Source organism: Falco rusticolus, chromosome 9 (assembly GCF_015220075.1).
Source record: "Falco rusticolus isolate bFalRus1 chromosome 9, bFalRus1.pri, whole genome shotgun sequence".
Classification (NCBI taxonomy): Eukaryota; Metazoa; Chordata; class Aves; order Falconiformes; family Falconidae; genus Falco; species Falco rusticolus.
Window position 1 is genome coordinate 15,492,281 of NC_051195.1, and position 22,835 is coordinate 15,515,115.

The 22,835-nt window shown below is 38.2% G+C and overlaps 1 protein-coding gene across 1 annotated transcript in view; it reads right to left on the reverse strand.

Moving 5' to 3' along the window:
• FAM13C (family with sequence similarity 13 member C) overlaps positions 1-22,835 on the reverse strand; it is a 129,967-nt gene that overhangs the window by 86,521 nt on the left and 20,611 nt on the right. The window contains 1 exon segment of the mRNA XM_037400757.1: positions 10,079-10,125. Within this exon segment, the coding sequence (XP_037256654.1) occupies positions 10,079-10,125 (47 nt within the window).

Genomic DNA, 22,835 nt, shown 5'->3' on the forward strand with positions numbered 1-22,835 from the left:
GTTAGCTCTTTTCATGCTGAATCTAAAACCCAACAAGATTGTATAATGTATTTTTTGTTTCATAAACTGTCAAGATAAAAATATCTAACATTTTTTCATTTGTGCTCACATTAAAAGGAGTAAATGAGCCACATATCAGTCTTCTCTAAGTTATAAAAATATTTCACAATATCAAACAAGTAAAGCAAATTAGGTATCACAATTGATTTAAAAATATTTCAGCAGTGTGATCGGAGGCTTGCCTGCTTGCAGTGTAATCTGGCATCTTTTCCTGTTAATATCTGAAGTCTTCCACCTGCAGGCTATTAGCTTTAGGGCTTCGCAGAGAAAGAGTCAAAAGAACTGATAAACAGAAAATGCCAGCCATTTTTGCCAGCCAACAGAATCTTCAGAGGTGACATGCAAAGCTAGCCAATATGAAATAGCTCAGCATGAATTTTCCATTAACTCGGGAATATGCTATTGGTATGGAAAACTACTGAACTTCAAATCAGGAAGAAAAATGATGCTGCTGACATATCCATTTCAACATATTACAACTAAACCAAAACAGAAATTCAGAGAGTTTGCTTTTATGAGGATTATAGTGTGAAATAGTAGGAAGAATACTGGTTTGGTATTTTAAAAAGAGGTTATTCCTTTTAAAGCCATGGCTATAGGACAGGGAATGCAAATTATCACTGGTTTTGAGAGATACCCTAACTTCACTATATCATCAGACTACTTAGAAAAATTTTATATGCAACATATATGAGAGAAAAGTGCCAAAACTTTGGAAAGTCCCAAATGAAAATGGAAAATACTTTGGAAAACTAGGTGGCAAATTAATGTCAGCGTTTCACACAAAAAATCATCAATATCAGAGACAACAATAAGCAGTCACTGAAAAAAATGACAACCGTAACTATTAAATTACAGATTGGCCAAAATATATTAACTGCACATTCACACACAAATCTGTCTGACCAGGTGTAACAACTGGATGAGATATACTGCCCACTGCATGGGATCGCAATAGTAACACTCAGTTAGCAATCCTCTACTGAAGAAGTATATCACCTGGAAAAAAGGATGAAAGTGACATTCACTACGGATGCACTGCACATGGTCTGAGAAAGAAATGAAGCACAGTTACCTTAAAAGGATGAGAACAAAATAGCCAACATATGCATCAGTGTAAAGTCAAAACTCTACTTGAGTTTGCAAAGGCCCTTAATAAAACTCACATGGTACTCACTGCACAGGCAGGGTAACTGCAGGAGTACTAGTGCCTGTGGGTGCAGGGACATGGAGGGCAGAAATCAACAGAAAGCTGAGGAGATCAAATACAGGCCCCAAAACACTACTAGGCATTCAAAAAAGCCTCAGCTCCAGACATAAGGGAACATTTTTGAAATCCCAGGGTGGTGTTCCTGAGCACTGCTGGCTTTTGGTGCTGACAACCACAGCACTACCCAACACAGCACACTTCCAGCATGAGCCAGAGCATGGCCATGAGGTTGGTACATCTCCCGCCCTGTCCACAAGGCCTGAACTCATTTCAGATCCAGGGGCCTGCATACACCATCCACATGTCCAGTATCCTCATCAACCACAGCTAGATTCCACAAGGTTTGTCTGATCTTGCTCAACAAGAAAAGTACTTGTGCCACGTTTGAGGTCTGCAGTCTATGGAAACAGAAAACTGAAGCATCCAGGACTTCCATCCCTTCTGTAAAACAGTAACAAGCACTGCACCAAAAACTAGGGAAGAGACATTTTGTTTTCCTTTCATTCCCCAGCAGTGGAGGTTTCCTCTGGAAGACTGCATACAAACCAGGATCAGGCTTTCCTTTCTCAGTAGCAATGTGGCTTAAGGAAAGACTGATGAATACACGTATTTTCAGAACCCAAGCAGTGCACAAAATTGCACTTCTAAACCAAACCCAAATCTTTTTCACGTTGCCAGTGGCCTCGTAATGGAAAGGACATCAAAGAGTATATTAGTCCACCATCACTGCAAATATCTGCTGGTGTAACTTTACATCATAACGAGCTCTAGCTGAAGTAATACAGGCATGACTCAGATGTTAGATTGTATCTAACTATACAGTTACTAATGAATTTGTGACATTGGCCATACATGCAAAAAGATTCACAGCCACCTAAAATATCAGATGTTGTACTTGCAAAACTTGTGCTCTAGCAAAGATCTGGCTAGAAGTTTTTGCATTCTAAACTCAATGAAGTGTCACTAAAACATTCCATATCATCAGAAAGGGAGCGCTTTGCAGAGAGATATGGGTCTTAAGAAATTTTTTTATCAAGAAACCTTTCTGGATTAAATACTCTGGTAAAATGTGGCAAGAAAGTGACCCAGAGTGATCTGAAAATAAAAAATTCTGCCATAAAACAGACTACAAAACAGTCTCTCATGAATACATCAAGCTCTTTGAGAACTAAGAATTAACTACAAGGCAATGAAACGATTTCTGTCTCAGGAAGGAATACTGAAATCCAACAGAGGAAGAAGTGTTTTGGTTTTTTGGGTTTTTTTGTAATCTAAAGCATAATCACAGAAGCATAGCTCAAATGCAGAAGGGGAGGGAGGAGAGGAAGAAGCATCATCTGCTGGGGACTGCTGCCTGCTAGACCCGCAAACTGTGCCAGAAGGAAGCTAATTGCAAAGGTCAGATGGAAGCATCTCTGGTCCAGATAAGTAGCTGTATCTGAGAAAAAGGATGCTCTTTTTGCCTGTCGGAGTTCTAGGAGCATCTGGACAACACTCTTAGTCATACGATTTAGTTTTAGATAGTCCTGCACGGAGCAGAGATTTGGAATTGATAATCTTTATGGGCTCCTTCCAACTTCAGATACTCTACGATTCAGAGAACTGGGATAGGATGTAGAGGAAGTTTAGCACCACTAGTGCTGCCTAAAATTAAAAAATGATTCCTTAAGAAAGCTTTGCAACTTTATTCAGCTCTTTCCTTCAGCCACCACACATGCCTGAGCAATGAACACATATCAAAGTTTCCCTAGGGCACCTGGAAGGATTGGAGGTGCTGCACTGATCCAGAAGGTGGAGAACCAGTGCCTTGAGGTATCAAGGAGATTGAGAAGTCCAGGCAAATTACAGACAACCTAAAGAGACCAAAACTGGAAGTTCCCCACACCCAAGGACCTGGTGTGGGGCGAGGAGACCCATGGGTCAAGCATGGGTGCTACACATAATGGTGCCAGGGGCATTAATCCTCTACTCAACAGCAAAAGATTTAAACACATATCACAGCCCATGTTCTCTTCTGTTGCCCACAGCTGTGCCATCTGCACAGAAGTGTTACAGCATGGATCACGCATTGTGTACAACATATCGAAAAAGGTCCTTTTTCCTCACACCAAGGAAGAGTCTGAAGCTTTATTAATGCTTTCCCTTACTCCTTCCAGGCAAAAGCCTGTGGCATGTGACAAGAGGGTATTGGGACGTTTACCTAGTAAGAAAAGTCTCTGAGCCTTCTCTACAGAATAAAAACATTGCCTTCAAACCATCTCCATGGTAAAATAAAAATGCCCCATTAATTAGAAAAAGCCTCCACAGGATTGCCCATTGGTCATATCAAAACAGTATAGACTTCATCCTTTTAATTACTGCCAGAAATCTTTTATCACAAATGATCAGGACTGTGTAGTGAAAAGCAACACTAAATAATATTTTTGTTACCCACTAAAATTATTTTACTACTTCATAAAGAGCCAAAAACTTAATTTAGTTCACTGAAGTTAACCATAGTTGAATCTTCAGATCACAAGAAAGCCAAAGCAAAACAGATAACATTTCAACCCAATATGCTAGGAATGCAGAAAAGTTGAAATATTAGAGCAAGTTAATAATTTTTTCATGAAATAAGGCAAAATCGGAGGCTTTGTATATTGGTAGTTGTTTAGAAGTGCCTTCAAACTCTTGGTTCAGAATATTCCATTAAATGTGACAATTAATTAGTGGGCCTAATGATCCCCTCTTCAGCAGTCTGAGAGAAATGAACAGGAACTTCTTTTCTGGCCATCTCCATCCTCTCTGGAAACATTTCGCAATATGTTGCAAGAAATAACTAGCATTCCTGCTCTCCCGTGCAAAGAGGGGGTTTTTTCAGGTTTTTGTGTCATTACTCTCAATTACTAAATTTCTCCAAAATAACTGAATAGAATTAAACATCTAGATGGCTTGTGGTATCAAAGAGTATCAGAGAACTTCTTTCTCAACCCACTGAATTTCTGTTCTCCGTAATAAAGCAAGATCTGGTCCAGAGTTACATCCCAGACCAGTAGTCATGGAAAATAACATTACCACTGTTTCTATGATGATTCATATCCTTTAATTTTCAAATTCTCTTGACAGTCCTGCTGTGCCACAAACATCATTAATGTCACACTAGAAGAAAACTACAGATCTTAAGTGCTATATGTGAGAAAGGCATAAAATCCATAATCTGTTATTTTTCAGGCTCAGCCACTGTCAACAGTATATCTGCAGGAGAGTAACGAAGTCAATGGACAATACAGGTCTTCAATATTTCTCAAAATAACAGACCATAAAAAGTGAAAAACATAATTGATCATAAAAATAAAAACAAACCCTAAAATATTCCATATTGAAAGTGCTCATTTTATGAAAAAAATCTTTGCATATCACTTTTCCCACTCAGTCTGAGTCGTGAAAAATGTTAAGATGTTGAAGCTAGGGTTGGAAGCTAATATAAATTCCAGGAGTTGCACAGTTCTGGACTTCTAACTTTGTTTCAGCAGCAAATAACACTAGTTCTGAGACACTTTGTTTCATACTCTTCCTGTGTGAAGAAAGATTTACTCATTAACTCCCTCTAATGCTAAGGAACTACTCCAAAAACAGAGCCCAGTACCAGACTGCACGACCATACTGCTCACGATGGCAGGAGCAGTACATCAAGAGCTAGGCATTCAGCTTTCCCTCTCCCCTGCTCCTCACCGCCTTTGTGCTCCTCATTAACACCAGAATGACCCTGTCCCTGAAGCCCAGAGTTGGTCCACAGATAGCCTAAAGGAAGAACAGTACATGCAAAAAGAGTTGGCTATTTATATATTTTGCAAATGCTTTAATTACGCTATCACTACAGCGCACAACAGCATCATGCTTTATAAAGCACTGAGAAATTTTATGGTAATTAGAAAGCCCAATCAGCAATTCTCACACCACAGGCAAATTTCGTTTGATTCAGCAACAGTTAAGGGAAAAATGTAGAAGGAAAAAAAGGCTTAAAGGTATTTGAAGTTACAGACAGAGGAATCTAAGCCTGTAGTCTAAAGTATATTTAACATATGTTTGAAATCTGTTCTTCTCAGCAAGGGCTCTGACTTGGGAACATGCTTCTTGACTTAGTTCTCCAGCATTTTTTCTCTCATTGACATAACTAGCTTATAGTTTCTTGGGAAAAGAGGTTTACTCCATAAGAAGAACTATCAAGAGCTAAAAGCAAATGCAACCTTAGCGTAGTAAATTACCTGCCATCATAAAAAAATGCTGAACAGAAATACAATCAGCAGTTATACTAGTATAGGTAATGCTCAAACAAGAGACAGTTACCGATTACCTCAAGTTAGGAAAAAACCCTGGGTTTATAATACAAAACGGTTCCCTGTGGTGGTTCATACACCTTTTACTCTTAGAGTACCTACTGCCCAAGGTGATCCTAATTCAGTTCCCAGTCAAGATACATCACCAGGTGGATCAGAAATACAGCCCCTGTTATTCCAGAGCAGTTCAGAAGGTGCCCAAGGATGCCAGCATTAAACATCGCTGTTTGATTTGAGAGACAGACTGCATAAGTCAGAAGTAAAGTAAGCCCAACCTCAGACTCCATAGGAATTTTGAATTTTGTAGCTCAATACTGTCCCTAGTGTAAACTGGACTGGCTTCTCTTTCTACATAGACTACCCAAAGCTCTTAAGTTAAATAAATTCTACTTTCATAAGAAATCAATGGGGAAACAGTTAATGAAATTCTATTTCTTCAGTTCCACCCACACATCTATTATGACTCATGTTCCTCAAAGTTGTTTCAGCTTTCAGGGACATTAGTGCTTGCCTCCTTCAATTTACTGTAGCACTAGTTATACTGAGATACAGACACCTGCTTTACAGCTGTGAGAAAAATAAGCTACTTGACAGCAATTAAGGTAAAACTTTGCTTTGGCATAAATTCTGGAAAACTGCTATTGCCTCAGTCTGTCATGCTCCCTGAAGAAAGGGTGAAAAGTTAGCAAATTTTAATGACTGCTTTTAAGGGGAAATGATGGAAACTCAGAGAATTATACTTGCAGATTAAAATACGGTAACCTAAAATTTCTGTAGAGTTCTGCTGTCAAACCCCTAAAGCTGAAAATGAACCCACTGAACTACAATTTACAATGATTGCTGGCAACACTTTCCAAGGATTTTGCACACGTCACTTGCTATTGGATTTAATTTTACTAGAGACTGGATGAAAACTATTCTTCACTTGGAAAATACTCAAAAAATCCTTCCATTTATTTTTTTTCCAACAGCGTAAGCTAGCAAAGAAATCTTGACATTTGGCACAATATCTGCTTAGAAAGTGTAATTCCATATTTTATGTTTGCATCCTCATCCAAGCTACTTCAAATATGCCCTGCTGCATACCCTGTATCAATATACAGAACTCAAAAGTGCACACGCACATAGGGCAGAACTGAGCTGACTCTGTAACTGGATCACGTTAGCTATAGTCATTCATGATAACCTATTAGAGAAGATGTGACTGCATCTGTTTAGTCTGGATCTATCCCTAGGTGCCTACAAGCCATGCCCAAAATGACTGGATTTGCTTTCTCTTGACCAGCCTGACTGCATAAACAAAAAGAATTAGTGTGAAAAACATGACTGTAAAAAGAAAAAAGGTAAAAAGGATTAATGTAAACAGTGGAGTAACAGTAACAGCAATGAAAACAGGTCTTTCTAAATGGGCGTGAGGGAGTTGAAACAGTGGTATCCTATCACATTACAGATTACTCTGGAGCAAGGGTGCACATGCACGTGACAGGGAAGTAATACCAAGTAGATTTAGTTTAAGCTAGTACAAAAGGCTGTGTGGATGCATTGCCCATTAACCAGGTTTATTTTGGTTTAATTCTTATCAAGCAGAAAAAAGTCAAAGAAAAACAAGACATTCTTTCAAAATCAAAGGAAAAAGGCATCATTTAAAGTTTTGCATTACTTCAGCTAACATCAAAGTAAGCCTGTGTACTTCAGTGTGTGTAGACACACAAAATTTGAGAGGCTAAACCAAAGCCAAGAGCATTTGCTGATTAATGCGTCTTCATCATTGACCTCACTACCAAGAAAATACCAAAACTAAATTTTTCATTTCCTGTATTTGGTATGCGAGAAGAAAAAAACACCAAAAAGTAATTTTGGTGTACTGCAAGAGACATTGGTATCTCAAGCCTACGGTGTAGCCACAGATTCCAAATCCTGGTCAATTTTTCTGAATCAAAGACAAAAAAATCAGTTTAAAATATAAAGCACGATCAGAAAAAAATCTGATCAGAGAAAAAAGTACTCTGGAAAGTTTTATTACACACTTGCCTTTGTTCGTCAATTTTACCATCTTTGATCTTTAAATTGTCATTGTGTTTGCATATTTTATGAAAAACACATTAGATGAGGGAGGGAGGGAGGCAAGTGACACATCAGCCTTGTGATACCTTCCTTGAAAGCACCCTTCACCCGTTTCAGACTCTTCTTTGTGGACTTGCTAGTTTGTTAGTCCCTAGCCAGTTTCGGGGACAACTTTCTTGATAAGTTTGACAAGGTATATCAGTTTTATATCGCTAATATTTTATACTCTAAGCTCTCTGGCTGCTTGGCATATCTTTTTCAAAAAAAGGCAACACAATTACGTTGGTATTGGGAAGTGTATAAAGGAGTTAGGCAGGGTAAAAGACCAGTTTCTCATAACAATAACAGTGGTATTTGTGCCTACTAGATTCAACAGTTTTCAGCATCATGTATAACCAGACTGGTGACACTACCCTGGTTACGCTGTGGTGCCATGGGGTGTTCCTGCAGCTGTGCTTGAATTTAGCCAGCAGAATTAGTACATCTAATTACATTTAACAATTAGCTTTTACATGAAATGAGGAAACAAATTACAAAGCCCAACAGGATGAATCTGCCATAATAATTTTTCCCCAAAAGAAAAATATCCTGTAGCATTTCTAAATTCTTATATATACTAGTAGTGTGTCCCCCAAGACACACACTTTTATTTGCCATTAATAACAAAATTAATTCCAGTAGGGTTGAAGCTGAGCATTTCCAGTCTCCCTGTTGATATGCTCCAGTGTTTGTAAAATACATTCACGCACACTTTTTTCCCCTTCTTTCTTTTGCTCCCCTTTCATTGCAAATACTGAAATTCAGCTGTTTCATAACCTGTATGAACATCCAAATCATTGCTTACCAACTGTGCAAGACAGGAGAGACTTAACTTGAGTCTGATCAGAAAAAAAACCCACAATTGCCAGTTGTTCTATTATGATCGAATATGTAGAAAAAAACGCCCAGAATTCCTATTATCTGCTGAACCTGGTAGTCTGTCTCAGATCCAGAAATAAGTTAGGGCTGTGTGCAAGTCCTCCACTAGACCTAAACATTCAATATGATTTAGAAGATATCATCTGAGAGAGCAGATGATTATTTCAAGAGTAATTTCTATAGTGATAAAGTCTCAACATCGGAATGTACTATCTGCTGGCAAATAGAGAGAGTATCTCTTGAAATCTTCTCCCTTGACTTTTGTTCCCAAATGATGTACTATACTCCCTTATTGCTCTACTAGTATTTGATTAGCTTTTGGGAAATGCCAGCTCGTCTCTGCTTCAATAGCTTTGTCTAAAACCTTGAATTATCTTTCCTAGTTCTCTCAGAAAGCTATTTCCTAACTAATGTGGTTTATTAATCTGCTGCATTTCTGGCAAAGCAAGCAGAATATTAAGTGAGATACTTCAGCAGCATCTGGCATTACAAAATATCTGGGAAATACTTGAAGTTGCTCTGAACCATAACACCTTTTCCTCAGCTTTTTCACTGCAGAGCACAATAAACTTGGCTTCCATTATGGTGTTTCAGTGGAATCTCAGAACAAAACTCAAAACCTAAAAGACTTGAATGTGTACCATGATTTTTTCGGTGGCTATTAGCTTAGTCCATTAGCTACTCCAAAATGCAAACAGGGGTGGGAATGCAGTGCTGTATATTTAAGTCTTACAAGTTAAAACATTCCTTTAAGAAATTTTTTTGGCTAAGCTATGGTCCTGTGGTCAGACAAGTCAAATGCTGGAGAAATAATGCAAGGAAATCTAGTCTTGGGGCATAATATAACACTGTTTGCTTACACAAATGCAAGTCTTATAAAAGCCAAGTCTTTCTGACAGAAATACAGTGAAAGATTTCAGCTTTGTGTGTTTAGACATCAGTTTTTCTCACTCCAGAAAGTTTAGCCATCTGCATAAAGCACAGTCATTGCACAACCCAACCCTCTCCAAAAAGCAGCTTTCAAGACACTGACTTCACTGCCAGCCCGCTCCCCGTCCCAGGACTAAGCGCACAGTTATTGATACATCTACTCTGTATCTCAGCCTACAGGTGCAATACCAAACTGGCACAAACTCATGAAACACTTTCTGAAACTAGGCAGTTCGTCCTTGCAGCTTAGGAAACACCAACATGTGACCCAAGATATAGGCGAGTATAAGTAGAATACAAGAATAGAGGAATACTGAAAAAAAACAATTAAAAAATCCCAAACAACCCACCCAGGACTACATTTGCTTGGGGGTCACCTGGTGACATTGCCCTGCTAGGTCCCCTTTTATCTGTTTACAGCTGATATACATCAGCATTAAGATTTTGAGAAGTTTCACTTTTTAGGTTATTCTTCTAACAAACCAATTACCATTACATTATAGAAGTACATTATACAGATTGGTAGAGAGATGTCAAAAGTTTCCATGAAGCAGTTAAATAACAGGTACTTAAATTCTACCTTAATAACATGAGTCTGTCTCTTTCTTCATCTTCTGTGTTGTTTTCCTGTGTAGAGAAAAGAAACAAAATGTACAAGGCTGGATTTCAATTCAAGACCAGCTCGGTCCACTGTTCAGTTGTGCTGTTCTTTTCTGTTTCCAGGAGAATAAACACTTCTTGCCCATTAAGTGCTTGTAATTTTCTTGTCATAGTCAAGACTGCACCCTATCATCTTCTAGCTGGCAGCCCATGTGAGGGAGCAGGAAATTCTAACACAATCCTAATAGAAACAGCTGGAAGAAACATCACCTTTAGAATATTAAAATATGATTTTTAACTACAACTAAATTAGGGACATTTTTCTACACATGATAAACTCAGTAAAATAAACTCTATTTATGCTATAACTCAGCAGGAACACAAATAAAGAAAAAGTGTACTAAAAAATACCCAGGCCATAAAGCATGCCAGTGCACAACACTTCTTTTGAAAGGAGGAAAATAAAAAGGGGAAAAAGAAAAAAAAAAAAAAACCACCAACTTTTTGAGAAATAATAGGTGTTATTTTTTATTTTCTGTTTACTATTATACAATGATAATAAATCCAAACCAACAAGGAGATCTCAGTTTGGATTCAAAAGAATACTTTCCCAAGCCCAAACATTCTGTAGCCTGAGTGCAGCCATCTCTACTCCCTGAGAAAACCTGGCTCTGCAGCTTTTCACATTGATGTCATCTATTCCATATATTAAATTTCCTTCTGCTCAGGGTACCTGCAATGCTACACAATTTAAGAGCTATGATAAACCTATAATTGGTAAGCATTGTGGCAAACAGAAGATACAAATTAAAAACAATAAGAGCTCTTCATTGAATATGGGAGTCATCTGTAAGAAACACCAAAACAGCCAAATGGGAAGGATTTTAAAAGTCTCTCCCCAAACTAGCTGGAACTTTTGCCATTTAAGACTGAACTAAGTTTCAGTCCTCAGTGGTACTATTTTAATTTATTTTAAGAGATAATAGAGTTTTGAATCAGATCTTGCGTTATCTAGACTCTACTGTTAGCAAAGTAATTGGAAACAAAAAACTATTTTGTCTTTGCCAACCTTTTTTGCTTTTTATCCTTTCATCCCTTGTGATTTTTCCTGCCTCAGTGCTATATCCTAATCTAGAAAATGAGGACATGACAAGTATTCACCAGTTTGTAGTATAAACAGAAAAAATGTTATTTTAACTAAAGCTGTCATGCAGTTAAGACACGGTAATGAAACAGCCACTACATAACCTAATCAGACCTACCCAGGAAGAACAAATCATGCACAAAAAGGGATCAAGTAACCTCCTGTTAACTCCAGCCTCAAGCAACCTTACAATATTTATCATAAAAATGGAAAACTTCTGATTTAGGCCCCAAATCAGGCAAACACTTAGGCATGTGCTCAACTCTAAGACCTTAAATATGCTAAGCACTTGCTAAGTAGGTTGGCAAGCAACTGCCTTGTTAAATAAAGCAAGACCTAACTCATATACACACACACATGCACACACACACAGAGCAGTCAGTGCCTGCCAGGAGGAATTTCAGGCATAGCACTGAACTACACTGTTTCCATTCATTTACATTACTAACACTAATAATGCTCAGGTGAAAAGTAAGATGATGAGCTCAGCAGCTCTTAGATCAATGTTTTAAACACGTGAGAATGCCAACCTGGAACCCCAAGCTTTTTCACTTCCTTTCTTTGCTCTCCTCCCCTAATACATGCATATAGTTTCCAGTTTCACTACAAATTTCCCTGACTGTAAATAAGGAATTGCATTTTTTTTAATCTTGATCCCCAAACATACTGGTTCTCACTTTTCAGCATGAGAGTGTGTTGAATTTACCAACTGATATAGCTGTCTGAACATTGCAGACACTCTGGGACAAGGGCAACTGCTTCTGGGCAGATGGTTAAGACCTCCTGAGGCCTCTTCTATCCCGAGTTATTCTGCAGTCCTAAACCAGTCATTTCCCATAGCTCTGTGGCTGCAGTGCTCACTTAGGATGGAAAAGCTAGGTCCAGTTCCCACATCTCCCCAGGAGCACACACTAACCACTGCAAACTCCAGCGGGTGAGTTCATTTCATCCCATTCAGTGCAGCTGCCTTTTTTTATTCTGGCCTTGCTCCAACATTTTGTTAAACATCTGGGGACTGAACATAGGCCTCCCTCTTCCTCTGCAGTGACTGCAGCTCCCCTAGGGTAAAGAGTCAGCATTATTTTTATTTAAACTCCCTCTAGGATGATCGACTTTTAATTATTGCATATTCTTCATTGGAATGTTTTCAACAAGGGGTACTAAGCGTTTTCTTCCTGAACTTTACAATACCAGCGAAGAAAATAAACTCTCCTTAGAAGCCTCACAGCTATGAACAATACACAGCACACACTGCTTCATTGTTTACTTCACTATACCTTAAACATACATAACTGTTTTTTAATTGCATATGTATTTCTGCATAAGAACAAGGATTTCTCCAGGGATCTTTGCAGTTAGTTAGTGTAAGAAATTGCTCTAATTAACAACTGATTCAACAATTTAAAAATGCATCCCTTGCAGCCAGGGAGTCTGGAGCCACAGAAAAGGAGAATAGGTCTGCAAAATACATAACATTGTGTATCTGACAAATACACAAACACATTGAATTATTTTTTTTCTTTCCATTTCCAAGTTAGGCTTTGGCTCTACATTTTTGGACTTCTTCCACTAATAGCTAAACCACTGCAGGATGGTTCACAAAGCTATTGCACATTACATCTGACCAAGTTGGTATTTGTGTGGAGGGTAAAACATGCCAAAGAGAAGCCATTTGTTTGACAGTACCTTAGGCTATTTCAAGTAAAAAAAATGCAATGTAAAAGGTTAATTTTAATCAGCACACTGAAGCAGCACATAATAAAACTTCCACATTTTCTATAACAACAAGTTTTCTAATTCAAGTTAAATTTCCGAGGTCCTTTGAAAATGCAAGTCACTAAGTAAGTACTAAAAGGTCATTTTTAGTCTGAAGGTCATATACTAATGACTTTACCTACCCTTGTCCTATCATAAAGAAAGAAATATTAAAAGGTGTCAGGAGTTTTCATTTTGGAGAGCTTCAGGGGAGTCTACAGTTAAAGGGTCTTCTCTCTTTAGCAGTTCCGAATGTTTCCCACCATTGGCCCTCCATAAGAGTATCCTTCATCCACACACCTCTCCTCAAGAAGCATCTTTCTGAAGATGTGGCAGAAGGCCAGCAGAGAACATGTGATTCTGAATGTTGTCATTGATGACACAATTCTCCAGAATCTACTAATACATAAAACGCAAAAGGTAGCCCCCACCCATCCTCTCCTGTGGCAGGAATATTTAAATATAAAGCAGTACTTTTAAAATATGCACATCCTTATAATCCCCCATTTTCCCCACAGTGTTTTGGGCATAATGTTTTGAATTTGTTCTGCTAAAACTTTGCTATGACTACTATTTTTCTGGCTTCCTATTAAAAGAAAGTAATCATAAGAGCACTGTTGGCAGAGAAGATATAACGCAAAGTCTCAAAGAAAGGTTGCACGCACCACTGAATACAATCTCTCAAAATTCACAGCAGAATGAGCTGCTGTGAGCAAACCCATGTGTTAATTTATTAAAACATAACTTTTGAGAGATCACCTGCTACAGGGAGAAAGCAAAATGGGCTTCTTATAGGAATAGTAAACCAGAGTCAATATCTGGCATTGCTTGTGCTAGCTACCTTGACAGTTTCAAGAACAAGGAGCTAGAATTTGTATTCAAAATATAAACAGAGCTCAACAATATATGTATTCCTTTACATATTTTTTTTATATATGCATCTTCTCTGAGTACGTAATATACAAGAATCACTATAAACTTCAATTTCCTTTTTCTTTTGTTGAAATTATACTGTAATGCCCAGTAACACTGTTATAGATGTTTAGTTTAGTATTGTCTTTCAAAGCTATTTCATTTGTTTGATGGCCATCTAATAATCTGAGGTCATATAACCTCTAGAAGGTACTAAATAAATCAGTCATGGTAATAATACCTGCTTCACCAACAAGATTTTTTTTTAACTGAATTATTTTAGTATGAAAGAGAGGTATATCTTATACTGAACTGCAAAATTCTATCTGTATTTTAATCAGGATGCAATATCAATGATCCATTTACTGTTGAGCAATCACCTTTTTAACACAACCTAGGAGATTTTGAGCAGACATATCCATGACTTGACACCCAGGGAATACAATTAACCTTGAAAAATAAAATTTTACAAAAATAAAACTACGAAACAGAGTAGTACAAATATATCTTGAAATGGAAGATATTTAAGTACTCACTATCATAAACAGTTAAGTCTTCAACTCTAATCTCAATATTTATTAATGCATCCTCTGTACAGAACAGTAGAAATTAGTAGAGGCAGAGATTTTAGGTTTTGACTGTATTTTCTTTCTCATTCTAAGGCCAGAAGGGATAAGTCTAGCTTTTCTGGAATTATAATAGAATACCAATTTGCTGCAGCCTGAGTTTATTTCAGTTGATAAAAATTAAATTACATATTGTTATTTTTAATGAGGCAGGCAGTTTGTGAAAACACACACATGCCAGAATTTTTAAATCTTTATTCATTTAACAGAAACAGCCATTTGCAACTTTAAAAGCTTCACTCAGTTGGTAAAAACCAGGCACCATCCACTGCATTATCAAGTAACTCTTGAAACTGATCTAACTGTGAATTCAGTATTTCTCTACACTGATGCATGCGAGTAAGATGATACATGTTAAACTCCTAAAAAGGCTTTATAATTACCCTGACTAAATGTGTCTATAACAATTGTCCCAATTTTTCTTGTTCTATTTGATGCATATTAAAACCTTATTTTAGATATATGCTACCTTACACTCTGGCCTGGTTCCTTCCTCCCGGCCCAAACTGAGAGCTGCAATAAGAAACACTGCCACGCCACTTCATTGTGGTACTCATAAAGCATCTTTTGAGGGTTTACTTTCCCCAACGAACAAGATTCACTGATTGTATCCTAGCCCGTTTAGTTCTTCAGAGACTTATAACAAGAAGCTTTCAAATGCCTGCTGCACAATAGCTTTATGATAGAACCCACCCAGGGAGGAAGTGTTTGTGCTGTTCAGTTACTGTTCAAGCTGTCCTGAAAGTCAACTTACTGCCTTCCTCAAATTTCAACTGACACATTGCCTCACAGGGCACGATTGTTTTGGCACACTCAGTGCAAGATAGACAAATATTTTGAAGACACAGGAGTTCTAACACTTCCCTTGTAGTCTTTTCAAAAGTTCTTGCTAATATCTCACCTATAAGCTTCAGAACTGATTTGTCTTGTCATGCTCATTAGCACAATGCAGCTGACTTTTTGGGAGCAAGGAGCAGAAAGAGGATGCATTTCATTACTGGTCTGGCTTTTGTGAACCAGAAACATGGGCAACTGCAATAGTGTCAGGGCTGGTTTGGTTTTGAATACCACAAACCAAACTCTAATTTGGGAACCTGTGATGAAGTGAAACACTCTTAACAATAATCTAGTGCAGTCTAGTTTGGGAAGGAGATGTAGAAATGCTTTGGAAACTAATTTCAGTCCTAAATAAATAAATAAGTAAGTAAATAATCGCACAGTATTTGGGAGTGGACAACACATAATGAAAAGAGTCTGGGATAAGAGCACACTCCAACCCCACAGACTTTGCAAGGCATTGCAATGTCTGTCAACTTATCCACCTCTGAGAAACTCTTAGACTACTTCTGGAAAAAAAATCCAAGTCCTCTCTGCTGTCCTTCATAGGCCACAGTTAACTACCAAAACGCCATGGCAGCCCGTCAGTGCTTTCCATGCAGGAAGGCAATGCTACCGAAGTTCCTTCTTGAAAGAAAAGCTGTTTTAACCAGCTGGGCATTTTAAACACCACCTTCATCTGTAGACTTCAGCTGCGCAGCTGCATCTCCATCTCCCTCTCCACCTCCCATTTTCTTACATTATTTCCACAAACACCACACCGCACAGAGCTCAGGCAGTGTGGCAGGTGTTGTGAGTGCAGTGCCAGACCAGCAGTTTATAGAGCAAGTTGTCTCACAGATTGACAGTCAACAGGAATATCGATACTTCCCGGCACACTTGACCTGCTTGGTGGTAGAAAACAGGAGCAAAAAGGGACAATGACTGAAATCAGCTCCCAAGAAGCATATACATTCAAATTATGCAGTTACTCTTGTAAGGTGCTTCCACAGCAGGAAAGAGTGAGAGAGATTATTTCTTTTCTTGAAAAAATGAAAGCCTCTACTCTTCTGCACAAGGCCCTCCTGGAACATATACCATTGTTCAGCAGATAAGAGAAAATTAGAACTACATTCACAGCTATTTGTTACTATTTAAGTTAAGTAACAGAGAGCAGAAAAGAGTCAGTCCCAGATGGTGGCATGTAGGGAAAACCATACTGCTACATTAAAAATGTGCTTTTAATTAGCTTCTATCTGAATAATTATAATTAAAGATTTTACCACAGGTGTTCTTAGAATAATTACCTTCTATTTCCTTGTGCAGTGCACATTCCCAGGAAATGGGAAATGAGACTATTTCTTAATTTAAATACTTTTTCAATTATTTTAAAATTTATTGCTTTTTATTTGTTTTATTATTGAAATTTTCTTTATGCTTTTTTTGGCCCTTTTCAGATTCCTATAGGTTTTTCCAAGACCTCAGAAATGTCTTTCAGGTGACCAGGTGCAATTCTGAGCAGTTAACAATACACGGGTTACTTCTTATTATGTTTGGATCCAGGAAAACCAGTTCATACAAAGTTATAAATTTTGGACTTGGGAATAAATGGCTCATTTTTTTCGCTGATCCTGCACATATGGTACTAATTTCCTTCAGGTTTGTTCTGGAGATTGATATCTCCTTTACTGTTGCATTTGTATGTATGTCTTAGCAAAAGTTTTTGTTGCACATCAACTGTTGCAATGTGTACTGAATACAAAAGATTGTGTAGCTATCCTGATTTATTTGAAGACTGATTGTGCCAGTCAATGCATTAAATAGTCATTCCTTGGTTTCTTATTAACATTTCCACTGATAATATAAAAACATATTCTGAACTGGCAGTTAGAAAGCATAGGCCAAGAGAAACGGGCTCCTGCTTCATCTGCACTGCAAAGGTACACCGGGTCACATTTTTTCCATGAGTTTGAAATTCATAGTTCATAATTTTATTAAAACAGAAAGATAGGGAGGGCTGAAGATAGGGTTTCGTAAAAGGAGAAGAATAATGCACAAAGGAGAATGATTTAAGGCAGAGCATCCTGTCATTTCTTGCATTAGCTCCTGTCACATCTGGTGCCGTTTTTAGTATGCAAGATTACCTTCTGAAATTCTTCTTAACTGTATCTTCCAGTCTAGGGAAAATAAACAACAATAGCCCAAGAATAAACTGAATCATTCATCTCTTCCTTTATCTCAGATGATGTTATCTTTATAGTGAAATAATATTCAGCCAGAGGTAGTCTTAAGAAACTGAAGAGACCTTTGAAGTAGCACCTCCTGAGACAAAGCAACCGCATCAAATGGCATATATGCAGGTTTCAGTTTGACAGACAGAACCTGGTGGCACTAATATCACATTCACAGAGCTATCAGTGTTCAGTCCAGCTAAGAAGCCACTGGGCAGAGAGCTTCCCACTTTCCTAATGCCACCTAATGCCTCCACTACAGCCTTCTCCAACACCCCACCCCCCCAAAAAAAAAGGTAGCCTATACATGAGCACATACAACAATTCAGCTGTTCCTATGGCTATTTTAATAAAAATTTGATAGCAACTGATGCTAGAAATGCAATTATTGCCAAGTCACCTCAATCACCTTATGCTGTTTGGTTTTGTCTTTTTGTTTTAAAGGAAATTGACAAAGAAGCGAGAAAAAAATATTTCCATTCTGTCAATATTTTGAAGTAAACAAAGAGAAGAAAATTTTCCTGAAGTCTCCATTTGGGACTCTAGCTCCTCTTTTCTTTCATTAGAGCCCTTCCCAAAAACTGAGTATCTGGCTGTAAACAGATAAAAATTAAGCCTTCTTTGAAATACACTTTGGGATTTTTGTGTGTCAGTTTTCAAAGACAGGCAGAAACATTCAGTGTCTATTTATTTAAACTCCTGTCCATAATAAGACCTTGTTACTGTTGGCTCTCACCAAGCAAGCCTAGAGCATAAAGCAGCTTTTGCCAAGAAACACTGAGATTCTTCCTTGTACAGTAATTCCCAAGCTTCTGACTGTCTTGTTCCCACAGTGCTTCATTAGCTGAAGAACTGAATAAAATTGGTTCTGTTTACATAAGAACAGATATTAATAGAGCCCATGTTCATTTGCGTTCCATGCCATGCAAGGACATGCAAAATTACCAATTTAGTTAACACATAGGTGAAACCCTCCTGCTAAGTGGCCACCGAGTTGAGTAGGGTTAAGAGAGAAAATAGAAATTTCACCGAGGATTGATTCTGGAGGTGCAAGTGGCGGGTAAAGAGACGGAAATCACATTGAAAGTAATTGCTAGGTCTATATATCAAGATTTTTAAGAGTTTAGTCCTACAGAGCTTACATTCCACCTACATTTTACCACTGTTATCTTCTGTCTTGCCCAGTGTCTGCTAGAGGAAAGCTGTAGTTAGCACACTAAACAAAAAGTGATACAGAACTCAAGAGCAGATCTGCTGAACAGCCTGTCCCTACCTGTGCATCTCATTCTCGGTACTTCTCCTTATTTCAGTGGGGATATTTGCCTGATATATCTATAAGCCATTTCAGCAGTACTCCTGCTTATCCAAAACTCTATGTCTAAGTTTCACTCCACCTTTTCTTTGGTTATACTGAGGAGCAAGGGAAGAAGAAGAAATCAAATCTTAAAGTCAATTACAAGATTTAAGCTTCCCACTCTCCGCTAAGCAACCTGGCTCAAATCCCTCTCCCTGACTTCTGCCAGCAGCTTGCATGGGTTATCTTCCCTGCCGCCAGGAACAGTAAGTCTTCCAACACAAACATCCCAAAGTATCATTACATCTGGTCTGACAAACAAGAGAGAGTACAAAGGCTGTAAAGGAGAAGTACCCCTACTTTTCACTTACCTCTGCATAGTGTACAAGAGCTGGTTGCAAGTCAGTTTTCACCCACAGGATGGGGAAGGGAAGAAAGGATGAACAATAGGTGCCTGAAGACAGGTTTTGGCACGGCATGAGAAGTACAGTACAGTGGTAAATATCTCTCTGCAACAACATGCTGCATTCTCTAAACAGGACTGTGTGAGCTAATGTGGCCTGAGAGGTACCCAAAACATCCAGCAACCTATAACTGAAAGATGCCATGTGCCTATAGAACAGCCTACCATCAACATACCATCAACTATAGGAACAGCCTAAAAATACTGTAAACTACAGAAATCATAAGATATTATGGCTTGTGAAAAAAAAAAAAAAAGCTTTTTTAATACATTCTACAGAAGAGTAAAACAACCTGCTAGTGGCACATGTCAGACTTTTAACGAGTCTTCTCTCTTTACTGAGATTGTTAGGAACTGCATGTAATGGGTGTCAAGCCCTCCACATCCTCAGACATTGGACTGTCCAGTTGATAGACAAGGTCTTTGTTCCGAATGCCTACAGAGACACTGCAAATGATGCTTTCTGTAAATGAAGTGCTGTCACTGCCTGGAAAAGAGCTCATGCAGACAGACGACTTGGAGACATGGCAACTCTCTGGCTTCTCAAGAATGCCAAGGAGCCAACTAACAATACTTATTCTATATCGAAATACAAATGAATCCCATCCCAAAGTAAGTGTTTTTAGAATGTCTGAGGAAGGCCTCCAGCATGCACAGATTTTTAGAATATATGTTGACATTCTGTAGGGCAATCCAGGAAACATAACTTGAGCCAGAACTGGCAGGGAAATCCAGCTCTCTTTAACATGCAACCCCACAGAGCAGCTAAAAACGAAAGCTGAGATGTGGAAGAATTTAAGTTCTGAGGAAGGAAGCACACTGCGTTGGGGGGGTAAGGGGTGGGTGCGGGGAAGTACTGCAAAACTGCTACAAAACTGTCTCCACTCTTTCAGATTAATCCCGACAAAACTGTTATAATTTCTTCCTTCCCTAATTGATTTTTTTTATTGAAAGAGCTAAAAAAGAAGAAAAATTTCCACATGAATTCACAGAGATACTAGCAGTATGGCTGAGGCCAGAAGAGCTACCTTGACTCACTTGCCTTAATTACAAAGATTTTTATAGGGAACCATCGATACATAATTCAAGCAACATATGGAGAACGACAAAAAGTGGACAAAAATTATGAACCACATGAAAAACATTAGGACAAAGGGTCAGATTTTAAGGGATAACTGAAAATTGTAAAAGTTGTAATGGGTATATTTAAGCTGCCTTCAGATGTTCAGTATCTAAAAGCCTGACTCAATGTGCATGAACATTTTGAAGTGACATGTTGATGAAATCCTCTCTCACTTAGCCCTGTTTCTCAGCATCAGTCTGACTTTGTCCATTCACCAGTTGTGGGGTGTCTCTAATGTATCTAACGAGGATAAAAATATATCTTTGGGCCAGCATTACCACAAGTACAGAAACATCTCAGGTCTGTGAGCAACAGTACACAGAGAATGTCGTCCTGCTCCCTAACTCTTAACCACTAAAGCACATGCTAAGCAGAGCTGAGATAGAAGGCTTAACAGGAGATGGAAATACATACAGTGCTTGCTTTCTTCCTTCTGTTGTGATATATTTTCTCTCCTCTTTTTGTGCAAGGAGAGAACTTCTATCTATTTAACAAAGAAAAAACTGAGGTTAATCACTGGTTCCCAATGTTCACCCTCACCAAAGGCGGAGCGGCATCAGTAAGAACAGTGTATTTGCACTGACAGCACCATCATGCTGAGAATCGAGTGGGAAAACAAGTCTCTGAGATTTGGTTGTACTAGTTGAATGAGACACATTCTTAGCCCAGTTTTGATCCAGAAATTCCATTGAGGTTATAATAAATACTTCCCAGAAAAACTTTATCAAACCTTGCATACAGCCATACTCAGTTTGTACTTTGATGAATTGATAGTTCCCACCTAAGAACAGGCCTGGCTGAAAAACTGCCTTTGACCCACACTGATCAAGCAAAAATGTTGTGGTAAAGAGCACTGACTCAGCACAAACTTACCAGAGCTATTGAGATAGCAGGTAGACACTTCCATGTCTGCCTTCACAGAGGTGAAGAAGTCTCAGAAAAACTTCAGCACAGCTAAGGTAGTTCATGAATAATTTGACTTCTCTAAGGAAAAAAAAAAAAGTCTCAAAGACTAATGATTCTTGAAGCTACTCTGATGACATCAAAGACTGGAAAACATCAAATACAGTGGCAGCAAACAGAAAGAATCCATCCCTGTGGTATCACTGCATGTTACAGAAGAGTTTAACCAGCTGGTAAAGGAAAATTTGAAAAAGGAATATGAAAACATAATATTAAAAAAATGCATACATCATATTGAACCATTAATTCAACTCATTCTGCAATGTGCTTGTGTCTGCCAGTGCTGTGGCTAATAGAGAGCGTATGAAACTCAGAATGCAATTAAGTCTTTGAGGAAGCACAGTTGGAGGCTGTAGCAGTTTCTATAGCAACCTGAAAGGCTCAAGACTAGTAACGGGAGATTAACTTAAAGGCAAGATAAGTACATAAATATAGCTCCCATTTACCATTTTCTCTGCTTCTAAATGGGCAATGTATTTTTTATTTAAACAATACGGAAATGCAGTCAGATGTCCTACTTGTTATTAACTAGGGCAAAAATAACATTTAAAAAATCCTGTTAAAAAAATTCTGACAATTTCAGAATTGGGGAGTAATCCAAACTTCACTAATTAATTCAATCAAAATGGAAAGCACTGAACTTGAATGCTGCCAGAAGATTAGAACGAGCTTTCAAGATAGGGAACATGACAGTCGTAATAAGAGTTTGCTGATGTCAATGCACTGTATGCTTATGAACAAATCCTCTCGATGTATTTTTCTGGATTATGCTTCAGATCAGGTTTTGAGTCTTCAAACCAGTGAGGGCAAGATAAAGAAGAATTTTTGTAAGCATTACAGACTTTTTTTCTTTCTTTTTTTTTTAATACTCTCTTCAGTAAGACAGACAATATTAAAGAAACCTTATCCAATATTTTTCCTGGCACACAGGAGGTTTCTTAAACCCTTTTTAAAGGTTCAGTTGAGACTGTACTCACCCTTTTGAACTCTTGTGCACCTTACATACAAATTAAAAAAAAAAAAAAAAAGTACATGAAAGAGGTTCCCTGGCCACACATCTGTAGTGCAGCCAATTGCTCTCACTTTGGTTTACTTCATCATATAAAAATAATTGATATATGCCCAAGACATTCAGAAACATGTATGTATCCAGGAAACAAACATATAGTGACAACACTACCACAGGTACTGAAAGCAGTTACGTTACATAGCTAGTCCAAACTAATTTAGCCTAACCAGTCTGACAAGTAACGCAGAGCCAGCACTAGCACCTCTGCACAGCACTGGATTGTCCTGCACTGTATCTGTTAGCATCAGACTAATGAAAGAAAAATAGCACTACCACTGCTTCACTACTAATTGGTGAATTAACCAGGTTCATGGTTAATTCACAATGTGTTCCAAGGATTA